At 40.8% G+C, this 14,687-nt stretch overlaps 2 protein-coding genes across 5 annotated transcripts; both read left to right on the top strand.

Moving 5' to 3' along the window:
- The first annotated feature begins 726 nt into the window (after window positions 1-726).
- otud6b (OTU deubiquitinase 6B) lies at window positions 727-4,374 on the top strand. Its single transcript, XM_056398494.1, has 8 exons — window positions 727-971; window positions 1,946-2,094; window positions 2,309-2,407; window positions 2,869-3,069; window positions 3,212-3,332; window positions 3,443-3,504; window positions 3,599-3,705; window positions 4,189-4,374. Exons 1-8 carry the CDS (start codon window positions 896-898, stop codon window positions 4,271-4,273), a joined length of 900 nt encoding a protein of 299 aa, XP_056254469.1. The 5' UTR covers window positions 727-895; the 3' UTR covers window positions 4,274-4,374.
- A 781-nt stretch (window positions 4,375-5,155) lies between these two features.
- Window positions 5,156-14,290, top strand: lrrc69 (leucine rich repeat containing 69). Of its 4 annotated transcripts, XM_056399597.1 has the most exons (9): window positions 5,156-5,385; window positions 5,477-5,603; window positions 5,680-5,752; window positions 5,865-6,060; window positions 6,205-6,276; window positions 6,379-6,480; window positions 6,607-6,786; window positions 6,971-7,100; window positions 14,179-14,290. In XM_056399597.1, exons 1-8 carry the CDS (start codon window positions 5,212-5,214, stop codon window positions 7,076-7,078), a joined length of 1,032 nt encoding a protein of 343 aa, XP_056255572.1. In that variant the 5' UTR covers window positions 5,156-5,211; the 3' UTR covers window positions 7,079-7,100; window positions 14,179-14,290. The 4 variants fall into 4 exon arrangements, with proteins under 4 accessions (XP_056255572.1, XP_056255575.1, XP_056255574.1 ...); XM_056399600.1 differs by lacking the exon at window positions 6,379-6,480; XM_056399599.1 differs by lacking the exon at window positions 14,179-14,290 and having other exon boundaries at window positions 6,607-6,797; window positions 6,971-7,068.
- The last annotated feature ends 397 nt before the right edge of the window (window positions 14,291-14,687 follow it).

Below are 14,687 nucleotides of genomic sequence, written 5' to 3'. Positions count from 1 at the left end.
TGTCTAACAAAAAATATATTTGTTTTCTCTCTCATACCTGTTATCATCTTGGATCCGCTTCGGGTGTTCATAACCCAGGTTGGGAACCACTTATTAGAAGAAGAAAGAAGGGTGATGTGATGTTCATCTTAATGTATAGAGTGGCAGTGAAACAAACATTTTGCAACAGCTGTTCACATCATCTCAGATAAACTATTAAGAATGGTTGGTCAAATTCAGATTCACTGTATCTGGAACCACTGCGGTTCCTTCACCATAAGACCCTGCTTGAAATTTATCTCATTGGATTATCATTTGGGTAAAGGAGGCAACTGCCCCAGACCACAGATCCTATATTTACTCCGTATCATTTGGGTTTATAAAATTTTATTAAGTACAGGTCTGTTTGCACCACTGATGTAGAATATCAGCTATGTATAGATCTTGTAACCCCTGTTTTGTCACAATGGTCACTTTTGAGAAGCTGGAAAAAGTGGATTTTTGCTAAAAATGATTTAAACTGTAACTATGCAAATGGTAATGATGACTAGACTGTATGTTTACAGTAGGTCTATATCACAGCCGGCTGCGTTGAAAGGATAGAGCTGTAGCACAATAACAAGCCAAGAGGCGGCGGAATTGCAACATCAGTGTCGGAGGTGAAGAAGAAGAAGAAGAAAAAGAAGAAGAAGAAGAAGAAGAAGAAGAAGTAAGCTCCACCCCGTCACTTCGTCGCTTCCGGATAAGGCCATATCAGCACGTTTTATTTATTGCAGAGTATATATTTTTATCTCGTGTCAGTGATGTGCCATACTTTATAACTGGGACACCATAACGTTTTGTTTATCTAACTGTCGTCGGTTTCATGTAGCTCGCAAAGACTCTTACTGAACAAAGTGAGCAGTAGCATCCAGTCATGGAGGAGGGGTTGGTGGAGACGCCAGAGGAGCTGCTGGCAAAGCAGCACCGCAAGGAAAAGAAAGATCTACAAGGTAGCTAACCTCAGCTGTTTACATTCGTTTTAACTGTCTAAGTAAAACGTAGCCTTTGCTGTTAGTTTGTCTTCACCTAATGTGTTATTTTATATTTTTGAATTCAGGCCATTTTAGCCACTAGCTGCAGTAGTAGAACCTGTGATGTGATAGGAGACAGTTGAGGGCAACATGTAGGATCCACTGCTAGAATAATATTCAAGTCATTCTGAGGTTTTTATTAGCCCATCGCTAGTGGCTCACAAGGAGTTTAGTTTGAGGTTAAAACCCAGAGAGAGAGAGTCACATAGGGTAGAAAACTGCTGCATCACAGCACAGGTCTCTATGGATTATAACATAAACTGTAGCCCTACATCAAGACTTAAGTGGAGTAAATATATGTTTCCCGAACCAGCTGTTAAAGGCAAAATACCACTTGTGACACACATCACAGACAGTGGTGTAGCCAGATTAGAAATAATATTGAAAGTTATATTCATGCCCTGTTTTTACACTCAATTCTACTCCCACTTCCTAGAAGCTTTTTACTTATTCCAGCACTCTTGCACCGTTGCGCCATTGTACTGTTGTTTGCCATTTACAATGTTTGACTTGTCTATAGAAATTGTTTGCTGTTGCTTATTGTAGCTTTTTGTATATATTTATATCTGCATCTATTTTTCATCTACTGGTATCTACATTGTGGCTATATATTAATGAGTACCTGTCTTTATGCCATGTTACATAGGCTATATTACTTTAATTCATGGTTTAAAGAAGGATGTTTACTTTAATCTCCTCTAACCAATAAATGAACATTAAGGAGCATCAGTATCACCTCTGACTGTATCCCTATTCATTCAGGTTATTTTGGCCATCTAATTTTAAACCACATGCCAGTATCATCTGAGAGCTGTATTCTGTGTTTAGTGTGTGTGTCAGCTTTATCAAAGTATTGTTTTGTTAGACAATCTATGCTTGTGCTTAATTTTCAGCTAAAATCCAGAGCATGAAAAATGCAGTTCCCAAAAATGACAAGAAAAGGAGGAAACAGTTGACAGAGGAGATTGCCAAGCTGGAAGCTGACCTCAGTCAAAAACATGAGGAGGAATTGAGGCAACTTAAATCTACAAATGACACAAAGGTAAAAACCTGCATCCAGATGATTGCCAAATATCATGGCTATGTATTAGAGTTACACTGTGAAAGAAGCAAATGTGTTTAGGCACTGAGCAAAGTATGCACAGAATGTAATTTTTCACATTTGTATATCATTATTAATGTTTATATCAAGTCTGTCTATTAGATTAATGTCAATTTGCGACATAACCAAAGCTCTGCTCACTTAATTTTTCAAGGTGGAACAGGTGATAAATGGAGTTGAGACCATGAATATGGAGGATGGAGAACAAGATGAGCTCAAACAGCCACGAGTAACAAAGGCCCAGAAGAGAAGGGTGAGTTACAGGTTTCTCCTCAAACAAGACACTTTTAACTGCTGTCTGTTTTTGCCAACAGCGTTTGACAGTCAGTGTGCAAAGGATGAAGCGCTCTTCCCAGAATTCTCATGCCCAAAACGCCAAATTCTTAATAATATAATGCCAGTACCTTAGGCACCATAGGTCGTGGTTATTAATTATGCCTTAATATTTCATCTATGATTTGTATTTTAATTAAACAACAATCTTATCAGTTGACCCAGAGTAATGTCCATAATCAGAAACCAGTCCATCCTCCGTCTCAATATTAAGAAAAGAACATATGATTTTGTGGTTGGATATTAACGCACACTGAAAAGATGAAGAAACATCCCACATAACCAAATGGAAGTCCGTTCTGAATTGTAGGGTTTTGTAACGGTGACTCTGCCTAACCCATCTTCAACTTCATTACATACATTTTAAATGATCCTCTCCAGGACAAGAAGGCTGCCCAGGAGAAGGAGAGGGAGAGCAGGATAGCCGAGGCCGAGGTGCAGAACCTGCAGGGTGTGAGGCACCAGGAGGGTTTGAAGCTGGCTCAGAAACTCGCCCAGCAACAACTTCAGATCAAGGAGATCTCCTCTGACGGCCACTGCATGTACCGTGCCATTGAAGATCAGCTGGCACAGCGATCAAAGGTACATTTTTGTTATAGATGTATTATAGCTGTAGCTGTGGTTTGAATGCCTAATCAGAAATGTGATAAGCATGCAAAAAAAATGGCAACTTTCAACTGGGTTTGTACACAAAGGGTACATGTTGCGTTGTGCTTTATTTCAGCCTGAGTTGACCATGAGTGTGAAAGAACTGCGGTCCCGTACCGCTGATCACATGAGAAGCCATGCTGATGACTTCCTGCCTTTCCTCACTAACCCCAACACTGGTGACATGTACACAACAGGTAACACTGTTTGCTTTGATTAAACAACCAAAAACGGTAGCCATAAGTATTTTATTTAGAAAGTAATTATGTGCAGTACTACAAGTGTTTGTGGGTGTATTGGTTTCCAGAGGAGTTTGAGAAATACTGCAGTGAAGTGGAGCACACAGCAGCCTGGGGTGGACAGCTGGAAGTGAGTTGTTTAAGTTGTGTCACAGATACACTGTGCTGTTGCTCCTTGTTCTTTTTAATAATTTGTTTCTTTTTCTTTTTTTTGTACTCAACAGCTGCGAGCTTTGACCCAAGTTCTCCACTTGCCAATACAAGTCATCCAGGCTGATTCTCCGGCTGTAAAAATTGGGGAGGAATATAAAAGTGAACCTATCACCCTTGTGTATGTTGTTAATATGTTTTTATTTGTTTGGGGTTCAAGCTGTAGACGCTGAATTTAAAAAAATATTTATACAGCAAAAATTGGTAGAGACATATATAATAGTATATAAAGCTAAAATGATTACATTTAAATTAGACACTACAGACATACTGTGGAAAACCAGACGAGGCAGTTATTGCAATTTTTGCCTAATGCAAATTTAAAATGTAATTATGTAAAATACTGCTATCTTTAGTAATCGATATATCAACCATGTACTGTAGTTGTTCATGAAGGACATGACATGACAGTTTTGGATCCTCATGTAACTGCATTTGAATGTATGACATCATTGCTCTCACGCAGCACACTAAAGCAGCTGTAGACAGACAAACTTGTATAATATGCTTAAACTGTATTACATACTCTTATATAGCTTTTTTAAAATTTGGAGAGCTTTACCTAAGAGATTTTGATTCAGAATAATGTTCTTATTGTTTGCAGGTACATGCGGCATGCCTATGGACTGGGAGAGCACTACAATTCTGTCGAACGGCTAAAGGATCAAGCTAGTGCAGAGGACAGCTGAGTGACAGCTTAGTCTTGGTGTGACAAACCAGTTTGCATAGTGCAGAGTGTTAAAACCACTCACACCAAGGGCCCCTAAATACAAAAGTATTTGAAAGGGTGGATTGTGCTAATGAAAAAAATAACATAGAAAGGAAATGAATGTGTTAATGATTTTACATTGGACACCCTTGGTCAATCCTAATGACCCCCAGGGGGCCCCTGTGTCTCATTTTGAATGAAGTGGTGTAACATACTTATTAAGCAAATCCACTTGGGCGGGAGACCATGGAAGAGCTGTTGATCACACGTCACTCAACCAAATGTCAACAGAGTCCTGAGAGGTTATTGAACTTTTGCAGCGTTCTTGGAAAGAACTGAGTTGTTGAAGCTGTAAATCATATCAATGTAACAAACAAATACAATACAAATGAGAATGAGTTGTGTTACTGATTGTTTAGTGGCATTTCTGATGAACAAATATAGCAAAATAAATGATAAAACAAACAAACAAATCGTCATCTGTTGTTGCTTATTTAACTAATATGGCGATTATAGAGCTGTAGTATAAAAGCAATATCACACTGGAGGTCGCGATGTTCTGAATATCAGCACGGCTGTGATTCGGTCATAGGTACTCACCTGCAGCCTCTACAGATATTCAGTACAACACCACTCCCTCTCATGTAATATTGCTCAATTACCATGTCACATTGCTGTACTGTTAAAACCCATAAAAATATCTGTACACCCATTCTGGAAGACTACGTCTATCATGCCAATCTATAAGCAAGCACTCATTGCCTTGCATTTTCCATGATTTGATAAATGCTGGTTAAATGTTTGCTATACTCTGCTGTCACCACTAGAGGTCCCCACTGCCCAATAGTAAATCATTGATTTGTCAGAAAGCGTCTTGTCGCCATGGAAACTTGAAAGTTACTTAGATTGGTTTAGCAAATGGCTGAGTCAGTGGTTAGAGCTTTATATGGTAAAGCAACGTCTTTAAATTTGAATTCAAAGAAAATGAAAGACGTCCCAACGTGTGTTTCCACAATAACAAACCTGTCAGTTCTCCTGCTGAACAACAACGCCATCACCACTCTGCCCGCCGAGCTTCTCTCTCTACGACACGTGAGTTCGCCAAGATACAGTAACACTTTGAATGTTTCACACACCACGCAGGTTTGTGATTGAATACTTTTCCCTTTACAATGGCTGCAAGCTGGCGGAGCTGAATTTGGGAAATAATAGCTTGAAGGAGGTTCCCGCTGTTTTGGGCCATCTGGAGTCCTTGAAGAAACTGTACCTGTTCAGAAACCAAATTACAGTGGTGCCACCTGAGGTGATAGGTAGGTTCTCACTGGCGTGCATCATTAACACCTCGGAAGATTTGTACAAAAGCTTAAATTGTCATGTGTTTTACAGGTGGCTTACAAAACCTTGTTGTGCTCAACCTGAACCACAACCAGATTCGTAGTCTTCCACCAGATATTAAAAGGTACATTTTTGGCATCATCAACGTTTGCATCTCTATCAGTACCTTTGAATAATTGGTCATTTGAAGGGCACAAAGGGGATGATGTGGTTTTTCTATGTTTAAACCCCTTCAGTTTGAGTAATCTTCAACATCTCAGTGTGCTGGATAATAAGCTGGAGGAAGTCCCTGCAGAGCTCGGTCATCTCACTAAGTTGTCTGAGATAAACCTGACATCCAACAAGCTGTCTTTGCTGCCTCAGCAGCTGTGCCAGTGTAAAGACCTAACCAGGCTCCATGTAGCCAGAAACCAGCTGACCAGCCTACCAGAGGTAGGTAACTTCTCAGGAAATATGTTTGGCCTCAGCTCACACCTAAAAACATGAAACAGTTCTTTTTTAGTATTTTGTGTTTTTGTGATTTTTCTTTATTTGTACTCACCAATGCAGAATTTGACTACTTTTCATGTCCTCCAGGGAATTAGGGCACTGGTGAAACTCCAGGTCATGGATGTGGCAGGGAACAAGTTGACCATATTCCCTATTGAGGTACAAGACACAGCATTGTCTAATTTAGACCACCATGTTGTAGAAAACATCTAACAAATCTAGAAGTAAACTTCACTGTCTGCCATGGTGGACCCTGTCTAGTTTCACCTGCTGCCCTTGAAGGAGCTCCATTGTGAAGGCAACAGGTTTTTGCATTGTGAGCCACTGCCATCAGTACAGGATGTGGAGGTGCTTACATTGAAGGTAACTGTGATGGAGGTACAGCAGAAACACCGAGACCTATTGTATTTATCATCCACTATCTCACAATATGTCTTTGTGTTTATTCAGTAAATGCCTCTTTATTCTTGTTTAATCTTTGTTTCGCAGGAACTGGTTGCAAGATTTGCCTTGTTGGAGGACCGGAACAGATCCTCTCTGGTCCACAGGAATCTTCCCCACTACCCATGTCTGACTGCCCTGTTGGCCAATAGCAGCTGCTGTGCGCTCTGTTTGGGCCCTTTCCTCACCACCTGGCTGGAGTGTGTGCATTTTATCAGTCTGAAGAAGGTTCGGTGAATGTGTGTGCTTACTATCATTCAATTATGGCATTGAGGGAAAAGATTTTCTAAATGATTGTGATCGTTCACTGTCACACCTAGAAAAGTATATGACAGTTTTATTGTGCTAAAATAGGTTGAATATGTCACAGCTCATATAATTAAATGTGTTTTGTCATTCATGTGTGTTGCAGGACATGAAAATGAGAAGTTCACTGACTATTCCAGTGCGCGCCCTTCTTTGTTCATACAAGTGCTTTAATACGGATGGACACTCCTACTATGGTGTTGCTACAAGATAAATACACATCCATAAAAAAAAAGGTACTATCCATAATCTCAATCATTTGCTCATCTCATTTTTTAAAAGTAAAACTACAGACACAGATCTGTTAATATTCATATTTTAGACCTCACCAAGACAATGCCTTTCTGGCAGTAATTAAGTGTATTCAGCAACATTTTGAGCTTTTGTCCTTAGAACATTTCATAGATGATATTTTACTCTGTGGTCATTAGGTGGCAGCAAATGAACATTGTTATTTGTACATTTAGTTGGACCCTGTCTCAGTGCTTAACACAGTCTACTAAATTTAGATTATATTTATGATGCATGCTAATTACAGCTTTCATACACTTACAGAACAAACATTGAAACATACCATGACTACCTAAAATACACTGTTTACCCAAACATGATTTACAGAAAACCTGGCATGCATAAAACCTTCTACACCTGTTCTTTTTCACACTGGTTGGTTAGTGCAGGTATGTAATATATAACTGAGAATTTCACCAGGTTTACAACACAAAGGTCATATGAAGATGCAACCAATAATGCTATTAATATGTGAACAAACAATGTGGTTAAGTGTATCTCCTACACATATTTTTACTGTTTAAATCTAGTGGGATCCTTTTCCCATGTTAGTGCTGATCAAACTGCACAAAGACTCCATAGCTGCCCCATCTCTACCTCCATCTCCAGCCAGTGGCATCTGTTCCAACCTGCCAGACAAGAGGAAAGATAGAGAGAGGGAGAGACAGAGAGAGAGGGAGAGGCAGAGAGAACTTCATTTCTAGCAAATTAATTTCCCATCCACGCCTCCAGAGCTTGCTAGCTCGTTCGCTAGCTGCTGAGGCCGCTGCTGCGTGTGTCTACTGAGTCGGAGCCTCATGCATAATGCATCAGGTTTAATTGCAAACCCAGAAACTAATGACTTTGGACTGGTTAACAGCAGGGGAGCCATACATCTCGAGCAAACTGAATGAAAAATCAGCTCAGAGGAGAGAAAAAAAGGAGCCTAGCCCCTAATTGATGAATAATTGAAGCGGCGAGCTACAGGGCATAATTGTGACATTTTGTTTCAATCAATTTCCAAGTGGTGTGGGCGAAAGTGCACTTAAAGGGAAAAGGCAATGACAATGAATGAGAAAGAAAGAGAGAGATAGAGAGAGCGGTTGGTGATGGAAATGGACATTGGGTCTTCAGTCATTGCACTGACATTTGCTGGGGCAAAAGACCGCACTTATTCAAAGACAAAATGACTTTTCTCTCTATCTCCATCTCACTTTGTAGGTTTTCTGTCAAACTCCCGTTATGTCACTGTTAGGTCACTTTTTCATTCCCAGCAAATGGATCCATATCGTATCGATCCATATTATTTCTTTTGTTCATTTTCACTCACCCTACTCATTCTAAAAAAGTAATTTTCAAGGCTCTGCTTCTGTGCATGTGCAGTGTTTGTATTTTCAACAAAACCTAAATTACTTTTGCCGTCAGGTTACGTAGTTTACTCCCAGTTATAGTATGAGGTCAGTGGCCCAGTCAGCCAGTGTGGCGGAACTAAGCCCCACACCGGTCTGTCTTGACCTTAATGCTGTTGACTGGATGATGTGTTGGGGGTCAGGCAAACAAAGGAAAGCAGGCAGAGCCACTGGGTCACATTGCCATTTGAGCTTATGCATTTGCACCACATCTGAACAGATATCATGTAACGCCCAGAGCGATGTCTGTAACACATTTTAACAATCAGTATTCGTCGGCAGGACCAGGCTTCAGTTAATTAAATAGACGTGTAATGCAACTTGCATTCAACAGTGTTTTTTCACACCTATAAGCTTACAAAGTTGTTTCTTCAGCCTAAAAATTTCATATTGCCCATATAGTGCAGCTCTGGTGTATTATAAACACACAGTGCTTCAGAAGAAAATTTTGCGTGGTTACATCACTGCAGATTTTGCTTTCCTGCCTCTGGCACTGGAATAGAGCTGTATGTTCACAAATCTACGTTCAAACTTTTTAAAGACTTAATTACCATTACTCAGATTACACAGATACTATTTTGTTCTGGGGTAAATTTTAACATAAATGATACATAACTTCACTAAATATTCACAAGATTTACATAATGACCTCACAATGGAAATTCAAAACTGTTTAAGGGGTGTGCATGAGCATGGCTGATAAATAGGTCATTTCAATCTGCTGGCACCATACTAATGGGTGAAAGGCCAACAGTACGTGCCTTCTTGCAGGCAGCAGATGTTGGGTCCTGAAGCAGTGGAGCAGCAGCAGCAGCACCACTAGCTCAGTGGCCTCAGGACCTGTCTGTGAGTCGGTCTGGTGTCTGGTGTCAAGCTTTCTGCATGTATTCACACATACACACATGGCTCTTTAACACACTGCAGAAAAGCAAACACAGTCACTCCACCCACTCGGCACTGATGGCACATCATCAAGATAATTTTGCCCCCATCGCTTTGTTTTCATCACAGAACACATAGGCGCACCCCCACATGTGTGCAGACACACTTTTTCCATATCACTGGGCTGTCCCTTATGATTGCCATATTCAGAGAGCCCTGTGTTTTTGTACAGAACGTTTCTAAAAACCATGCACAGCTTGATTGACGTCTATGGAAATGAGGAGGTTGCATCCTCAAAGGAGACACCATACGGATGGGAGCAGCACACTGACGAGAGGCATCTACAAAAGGCGCTTGTAAATTCCTGACATGCCTAGCATATGTTAATGAGCCATTCTCTTGCTCTGATATAATTACTGTGAGGGGATATTGCCTTTGGTGGAAATATCTGTCTCGCATGGCATGGCTACCTCATGGGGGTGAAAAAAGTAAAGAATGATAAAGTAGCGGGTGCATAAATTCTCATTTACCATGCTTGGAGGTAAAGAGAGTGATGTTGGCAAATTCACTCAGGATGATATATTGGGTAGAAGGCACCTTGGGTTCATTACATACCTCCTTTGTTAAAGTGCTTTCTGCAGTCTTGTATCGTTTGTTAGGGGGTATTTAGTCTGTCTTGTCATTTGGAGCACTTACTTAGGATGTCTTTAGAGGAGCCTATGGCTGCTTGAGCTCACATTGCATCTTGGGGCTAGAAAAGTCCAGTGATACATTGACTAAAAACAGAATATAGGATGCTGGTTGCAAGCTTTTATTGTTATGGATATGGTGAAGATGTTTCTGTTTGCTGCTGAAGGTCATATGCAGCCTTGTCACCATACTTTTGACTGTGGCTTCTTCGATTTCATATACTCCTCTCTGTATTATCAAGTCTGTGTGCTCTCTGTTGATGCTTGTATATGAATCCACACTTTTAAGTTCTATAGTATTGTGCTCAAACAAGTATTCGCAGCTGGTTTCAGGATCAAACACTGTGCAGCATGATATCTCTACTGCAACACTGTATATTTAATCATTTTCAGAGATCCATCAAAGCCATGATTGCGGTCTTCACCTCAGAAGAATGATTTGACACTGGCTCACCCTGATTTTTCCTCTTCTTCCCTCCAGGCAACAGCAGAGGTGCTATTAAAAGGAGTGGCATTGATTGCTGAATTAGAGGCCTTGTAACAGGAGAGAGAGAAAAACAGCCATTCAGTAGCGAGTGGTAGCCTAGTGTCATAGCCAGGAGTGTGCACCACTCCAATCAGTAGAATCTATTGTCGTGCATCGCTGCCCATGACAGAACTTGGTATCGAGCCACTGGCAGAGTACCAGGGTGTTGTCTGGTTGACGGCTGCACAATCAATTCTGTTGTGATACTAATGACTGTAGGCACTAGGGGGCAGTATGATTCTCTGCTGGCCCTCGAGCAGATGGGGAGAGAGATGCACTGATGCACAGCACAGTGAGATATGCCTGATGAATCTAAGAGATAGAGCAGCTAATAAAAGCATGAACAATGAGCCGTTATTGGAATTCAAAGCTTAATTGAAATCTAAGCATCAGATCAGAGCATCGTAACACACGTGTGACTATAAAATCTAATAAGTGCAACCGAATATGAGAAAAGGTGAACGTTTTCTTGCACTTAGTGATGCATATCAATAGAAAAAGAGCTGGCAAAGACACCAGATGTACAGGACAATAACTATACTATCTCTTCATCAAAATCAATTTACATATTTCACAAAAGAGCTTCCTTGATATAGATTAGAAGGTGAGAAGAAATATTCTAGACATGTAGTCCACCAGACTATAAAAAGATACTACAAAACAGAGCCACCCAGATGTGCCAATCTAATAACCCAGCTTACTCCTAATCTTTTCTATTTTTTCACATCACATCACGATATAATATATATACCACCCTGAATACAAGCGAGTACACTGTCCTTCCTTTGAGGTTACAAGGAGGCAATGCCATTACTGAGCCATTCCTCATTAGGGGAGCCGAGATGAGAGCGTGGCCGTCAGGCCAGCAACCTCTCTCTGGCAGTTCTGGGTCAGCACCAACCACACTGCGAAAACACCATTACCAAGCTACATTTGTCGAAGAAATAAGACAAAAACACTGCTGGAACTTCAAAAGAACAAGTAAATCTTTAATCTTGAGTATCTTTGAATCTCTTCGAAAGTTTCCTCGGGTTTGGTAATAACTGGGACTGTGGAGAGGGACGAAGAATCTGTGTTTCTGTTTGTTCGGAAGACAGTGACTGTTTATTTATATGGGGAACAAAACTGGAGGGAAAACGAGCTGAAAGAGATGGAGATGCTGCATTACATCTTTTGATGTTACTTCAGATAGTTCACTCAGTAGAACACCATGTGGTATTGTACGTGTGTTCTGATGCTGGCATTTGCCAAAAGTTGTTTTTTTATTGTGTGATATTCATTTCGATTTTGCTATGGCTTTGATATTACTCCTTATAGTTGAATTTAATTAGAAAATGCAAATCCTCTGAATCACATGTATGTGAGTATTTCACACTTTCTTATAGATACCTTATTTGATTCATTATTCAAAACAATCTGGCATATGAATTCAGCCTGTCAGACACACAGTGGTGAACCTGCTGAGTCGACCCTGCGAAGTCTTTCAGTTCCAGCTCCGCTCTACTCTATCATCAAATATGATTGACGGCACATTATCTCAAAATCTAATCTGAGGTCATGTGATGGCCACTGGAGCATGCCCAGTATAGCAGAGCGGCAGGCGGGTGGAACACCAGGTAGCAGCATCTGGTCTCCGGGTTTTTCTAGAACACACAGTGCCTGTGGCGTTGCAGGCTTGGCTGGCCAAACATCTGTCTGTGATGTGCGGGCCGGCTGGATGAGCAGACCCACAACCCGACCAACCAGCCAAATGAACGTCCTACACACATGAGTGTCCTTCAGGAATATGTGGGTTAATGTCTCTGTTATCTCAATCTGACTCCCCTCATTCCTGTCTGTAATTTTTCCAAAGCTCTTGTAGTTATTTGCTCTTTGTTCTCTCTAAATAAAGACCATATTTCTCTACAGCTTCATGTTTATTAATGCTTCATTTCTTGTGGGGCAAACATTTTCTTTCAGCATCAGACAATTCGCAAAGTAGCTGTTGCCTGCAGTGACAAAACAGAAACTAGAATGCTATTTCTTTGCAATTTCAATTACAAATTTGGCTTTGTTGTTACAGTAAGACCCCATGCATATTTTGTTAAGTTATGCTGAAACTAAAGAGGGTACTTTTGTTGCTCAGCTTTATTTTCCAATCCTCTAGCCAATATATTTGCCATTTCAAGCATACCTGGTTTCGTAAACACAACACAACAACATTTATGACAAATTTACATTCTGACCTGATGATGGCGCTAGATGAAGAGTTAAGGGGACGACCAACCAGTCTGTAGGATTCATACTCTGGGGACCATGAATCAACGTTTTAAATACCACAATAATTTTTAATGGCTCTAACTCATCTTTTAAATATACAGCAGATTTAAAATTCATAGGTTACTGCAGGATAGATAGAGAAAAGAGTTTTGTGTTTCTGTGTTCAGAATGACAAGGACCTGCTGTGAATCAAGAGGCAGGAATGGTAACCTTGCCAGGATAATTGAAGAAACTTTGCAGCCACTGTCATGTCAATCAAGCATTCATGTGCTGTCTCCCTGTGAAGAGGGGGTAAACATTTCCAAGATAATTAGGAGAGAGTTCAATTTGAGAAAAGGCAACCGTTAGCATGTGGTTTTAATGAATCCGAAACATTCTGTATGGGACATTGCTTTTGTGTAATTAGCATATGTTGAATTTCCTGAAAAAAGGTGTCAATGCCCTCAAGAGAAGCTGCAATTACTTTTAACATTGTGACAGCCACACAGTTGCATTTGTAACTTATTCAATGCAAAATTTAGCTTACCTTTTTATTGTTGTTATATTATTGTAGCTAAGTAACACCAGTAGGAGTGAAAACAACACAAGCATGATAACAACTCAACACTTCACACAGCTCAGACCAACAGAAAAGAGCAGCATGATGCATCGTGCCCGCTTGCCCCCTTCCAAAACAGCCTTGCCGACAACAGATGGCCATCTCTCCCACAATGCCGAGCGGTCGCAGATGCCAACAGAAGAGGTGACAAACACTCTGCAGGTGTCTGTCCCTCTGCGTCTGTGGCATGTGCACACATTTGTGTGTGTGTGTGTGTGCGACAGGGGACAAAGAGCATCTTTCTTGCAGGGAGAGGAAGGTGTAATTGATAGCAGAGGACAACCTGCAGGAAGGAAGTGCCATCATATGCTAAATGGATGGGTTGGCACAGACTGGCACAAACTGTTGGCACAGATGCAGTAGAACTCAACATTACTCATTATGGAAACTTATATGAGTATGTTGAGAATCTCTTTTCCTAACAAATGGTTTGTGAAGTGCTGTTTCCTTAAGCACTGAAATCGGTGACTAATATTTGAATATTAACACTTGGTGTAGTAAATCCATCTCTGGCATAGTACCTAAAATATCATCATGCATATCATATACTTGCAACTTCTGTAACACTTAACTGATAGCATATACTGTATATCCTGTATCACTGCTTTATTTCATGCTGAAATGTAGGACTGCTTTTGACTGCGCTGTGCAATCTGTTCCCTTTCCCTGTGTGCTGGCCAGGCCAGGTGTGGTGGTTGGCAGGGGCTAGCAGAGCCAGGTGAGCAAGCTGCTGGCCAGGTGCCCTCCAGAGGCTCGCTAGACTGACCAGATACCAGATGGCTGTGGAGAACCAGCAGGCAGGCTAGTGCACTAACACACACATACACGCACGCACACATGAGAACACACAGTTACATGCATAGTTATATACACATGCACACACACAGAGACACTCTTGTGTGCAGTAAAAACGAGAGCATTAGGAAACATTGCAGCCCTCCAGTGAGTTTCAAAGTGAAATGCTTAATGTGTTTTTACTGTATTTCTCTCCCAGCAGCTAAGGTAGAAATCATGCACAACACAGCCAGTACAACTCACTGCACCTCAGAGCTCACATAAATGTCACTCATAAAATCTAAAGCTGGACTAGATCAGGATGCAATTTTGAGAGTATTTGGGACACCAGTTTTGGTGCTTGAAAAAATTATTTGGCATGTGAATTAAGCTACTAATGGAAATGTTTGCCTATA

Source organism: Seriola aureovittata, chromosome 16, assembly GCF_021018895.1.
Source record: "Seriola aureovittata isolate HTS-2021-v1 ecotype China chromosome 16, ASM2101889v1, whole genome shotgun sequence".
In the NCBI taxonomy this organism is placed as follows: Eukaryota; Metazoa; Chordata; class Actinopteri; order Carangiformes; family Carangidae; genus Seriola; species Seriola aureovittata.
The sequence above is the reverse complement of the archived record's forward strand: the minus strand, read 5'-3'. Positions and strand labels throughout refer to the sequence as shown.

Bases quoted from the DNA above. Each gene is read 5' to 3' on its own strand.
- lrrc69 (XM_056399597.1), top strand. From the start codon at position 5,212: ATGGCTGAGTCAGTGGTTAGAGCTTTATATGGTAAAGCAACGTCTTTA. The intron at 5,753-5,864 runs GTACATTTTTGG...AAACCCCTTCAG, and splicing joins CTTCCACCAGATATTAAAAG to TTTGAGTAATCTTCAACATC. The intron at 6,277-6,378 runs GTACAAGACACA...GACCCTGTCTAG, and splicing joins TGACCATATTCCCTATTGAG to TTTCACCTGCTGCCCTTGAA.
- otud6b (XM_056398494.1), top strand. From the start codon at position 896: ATGGAGGAGGGGTTGGTGGAGACGCCAGAGGAGCTGCTGGCAAAGCAG. The intron at 3,070-3,211 runs GTACATTTTTGT...GCTTTATTTCAG, and splicing joins AGCTGGCACAGCGATCAAAG to CCTGAGTTGACCATGAGTGT. The intron at 3,333-3,442 runs GTAACACTGTTT...ATTGGTTTCCAG, and splicing joins TGGTGACATGTACACAACAG to AGGAGTTTGAGAAATACTGC.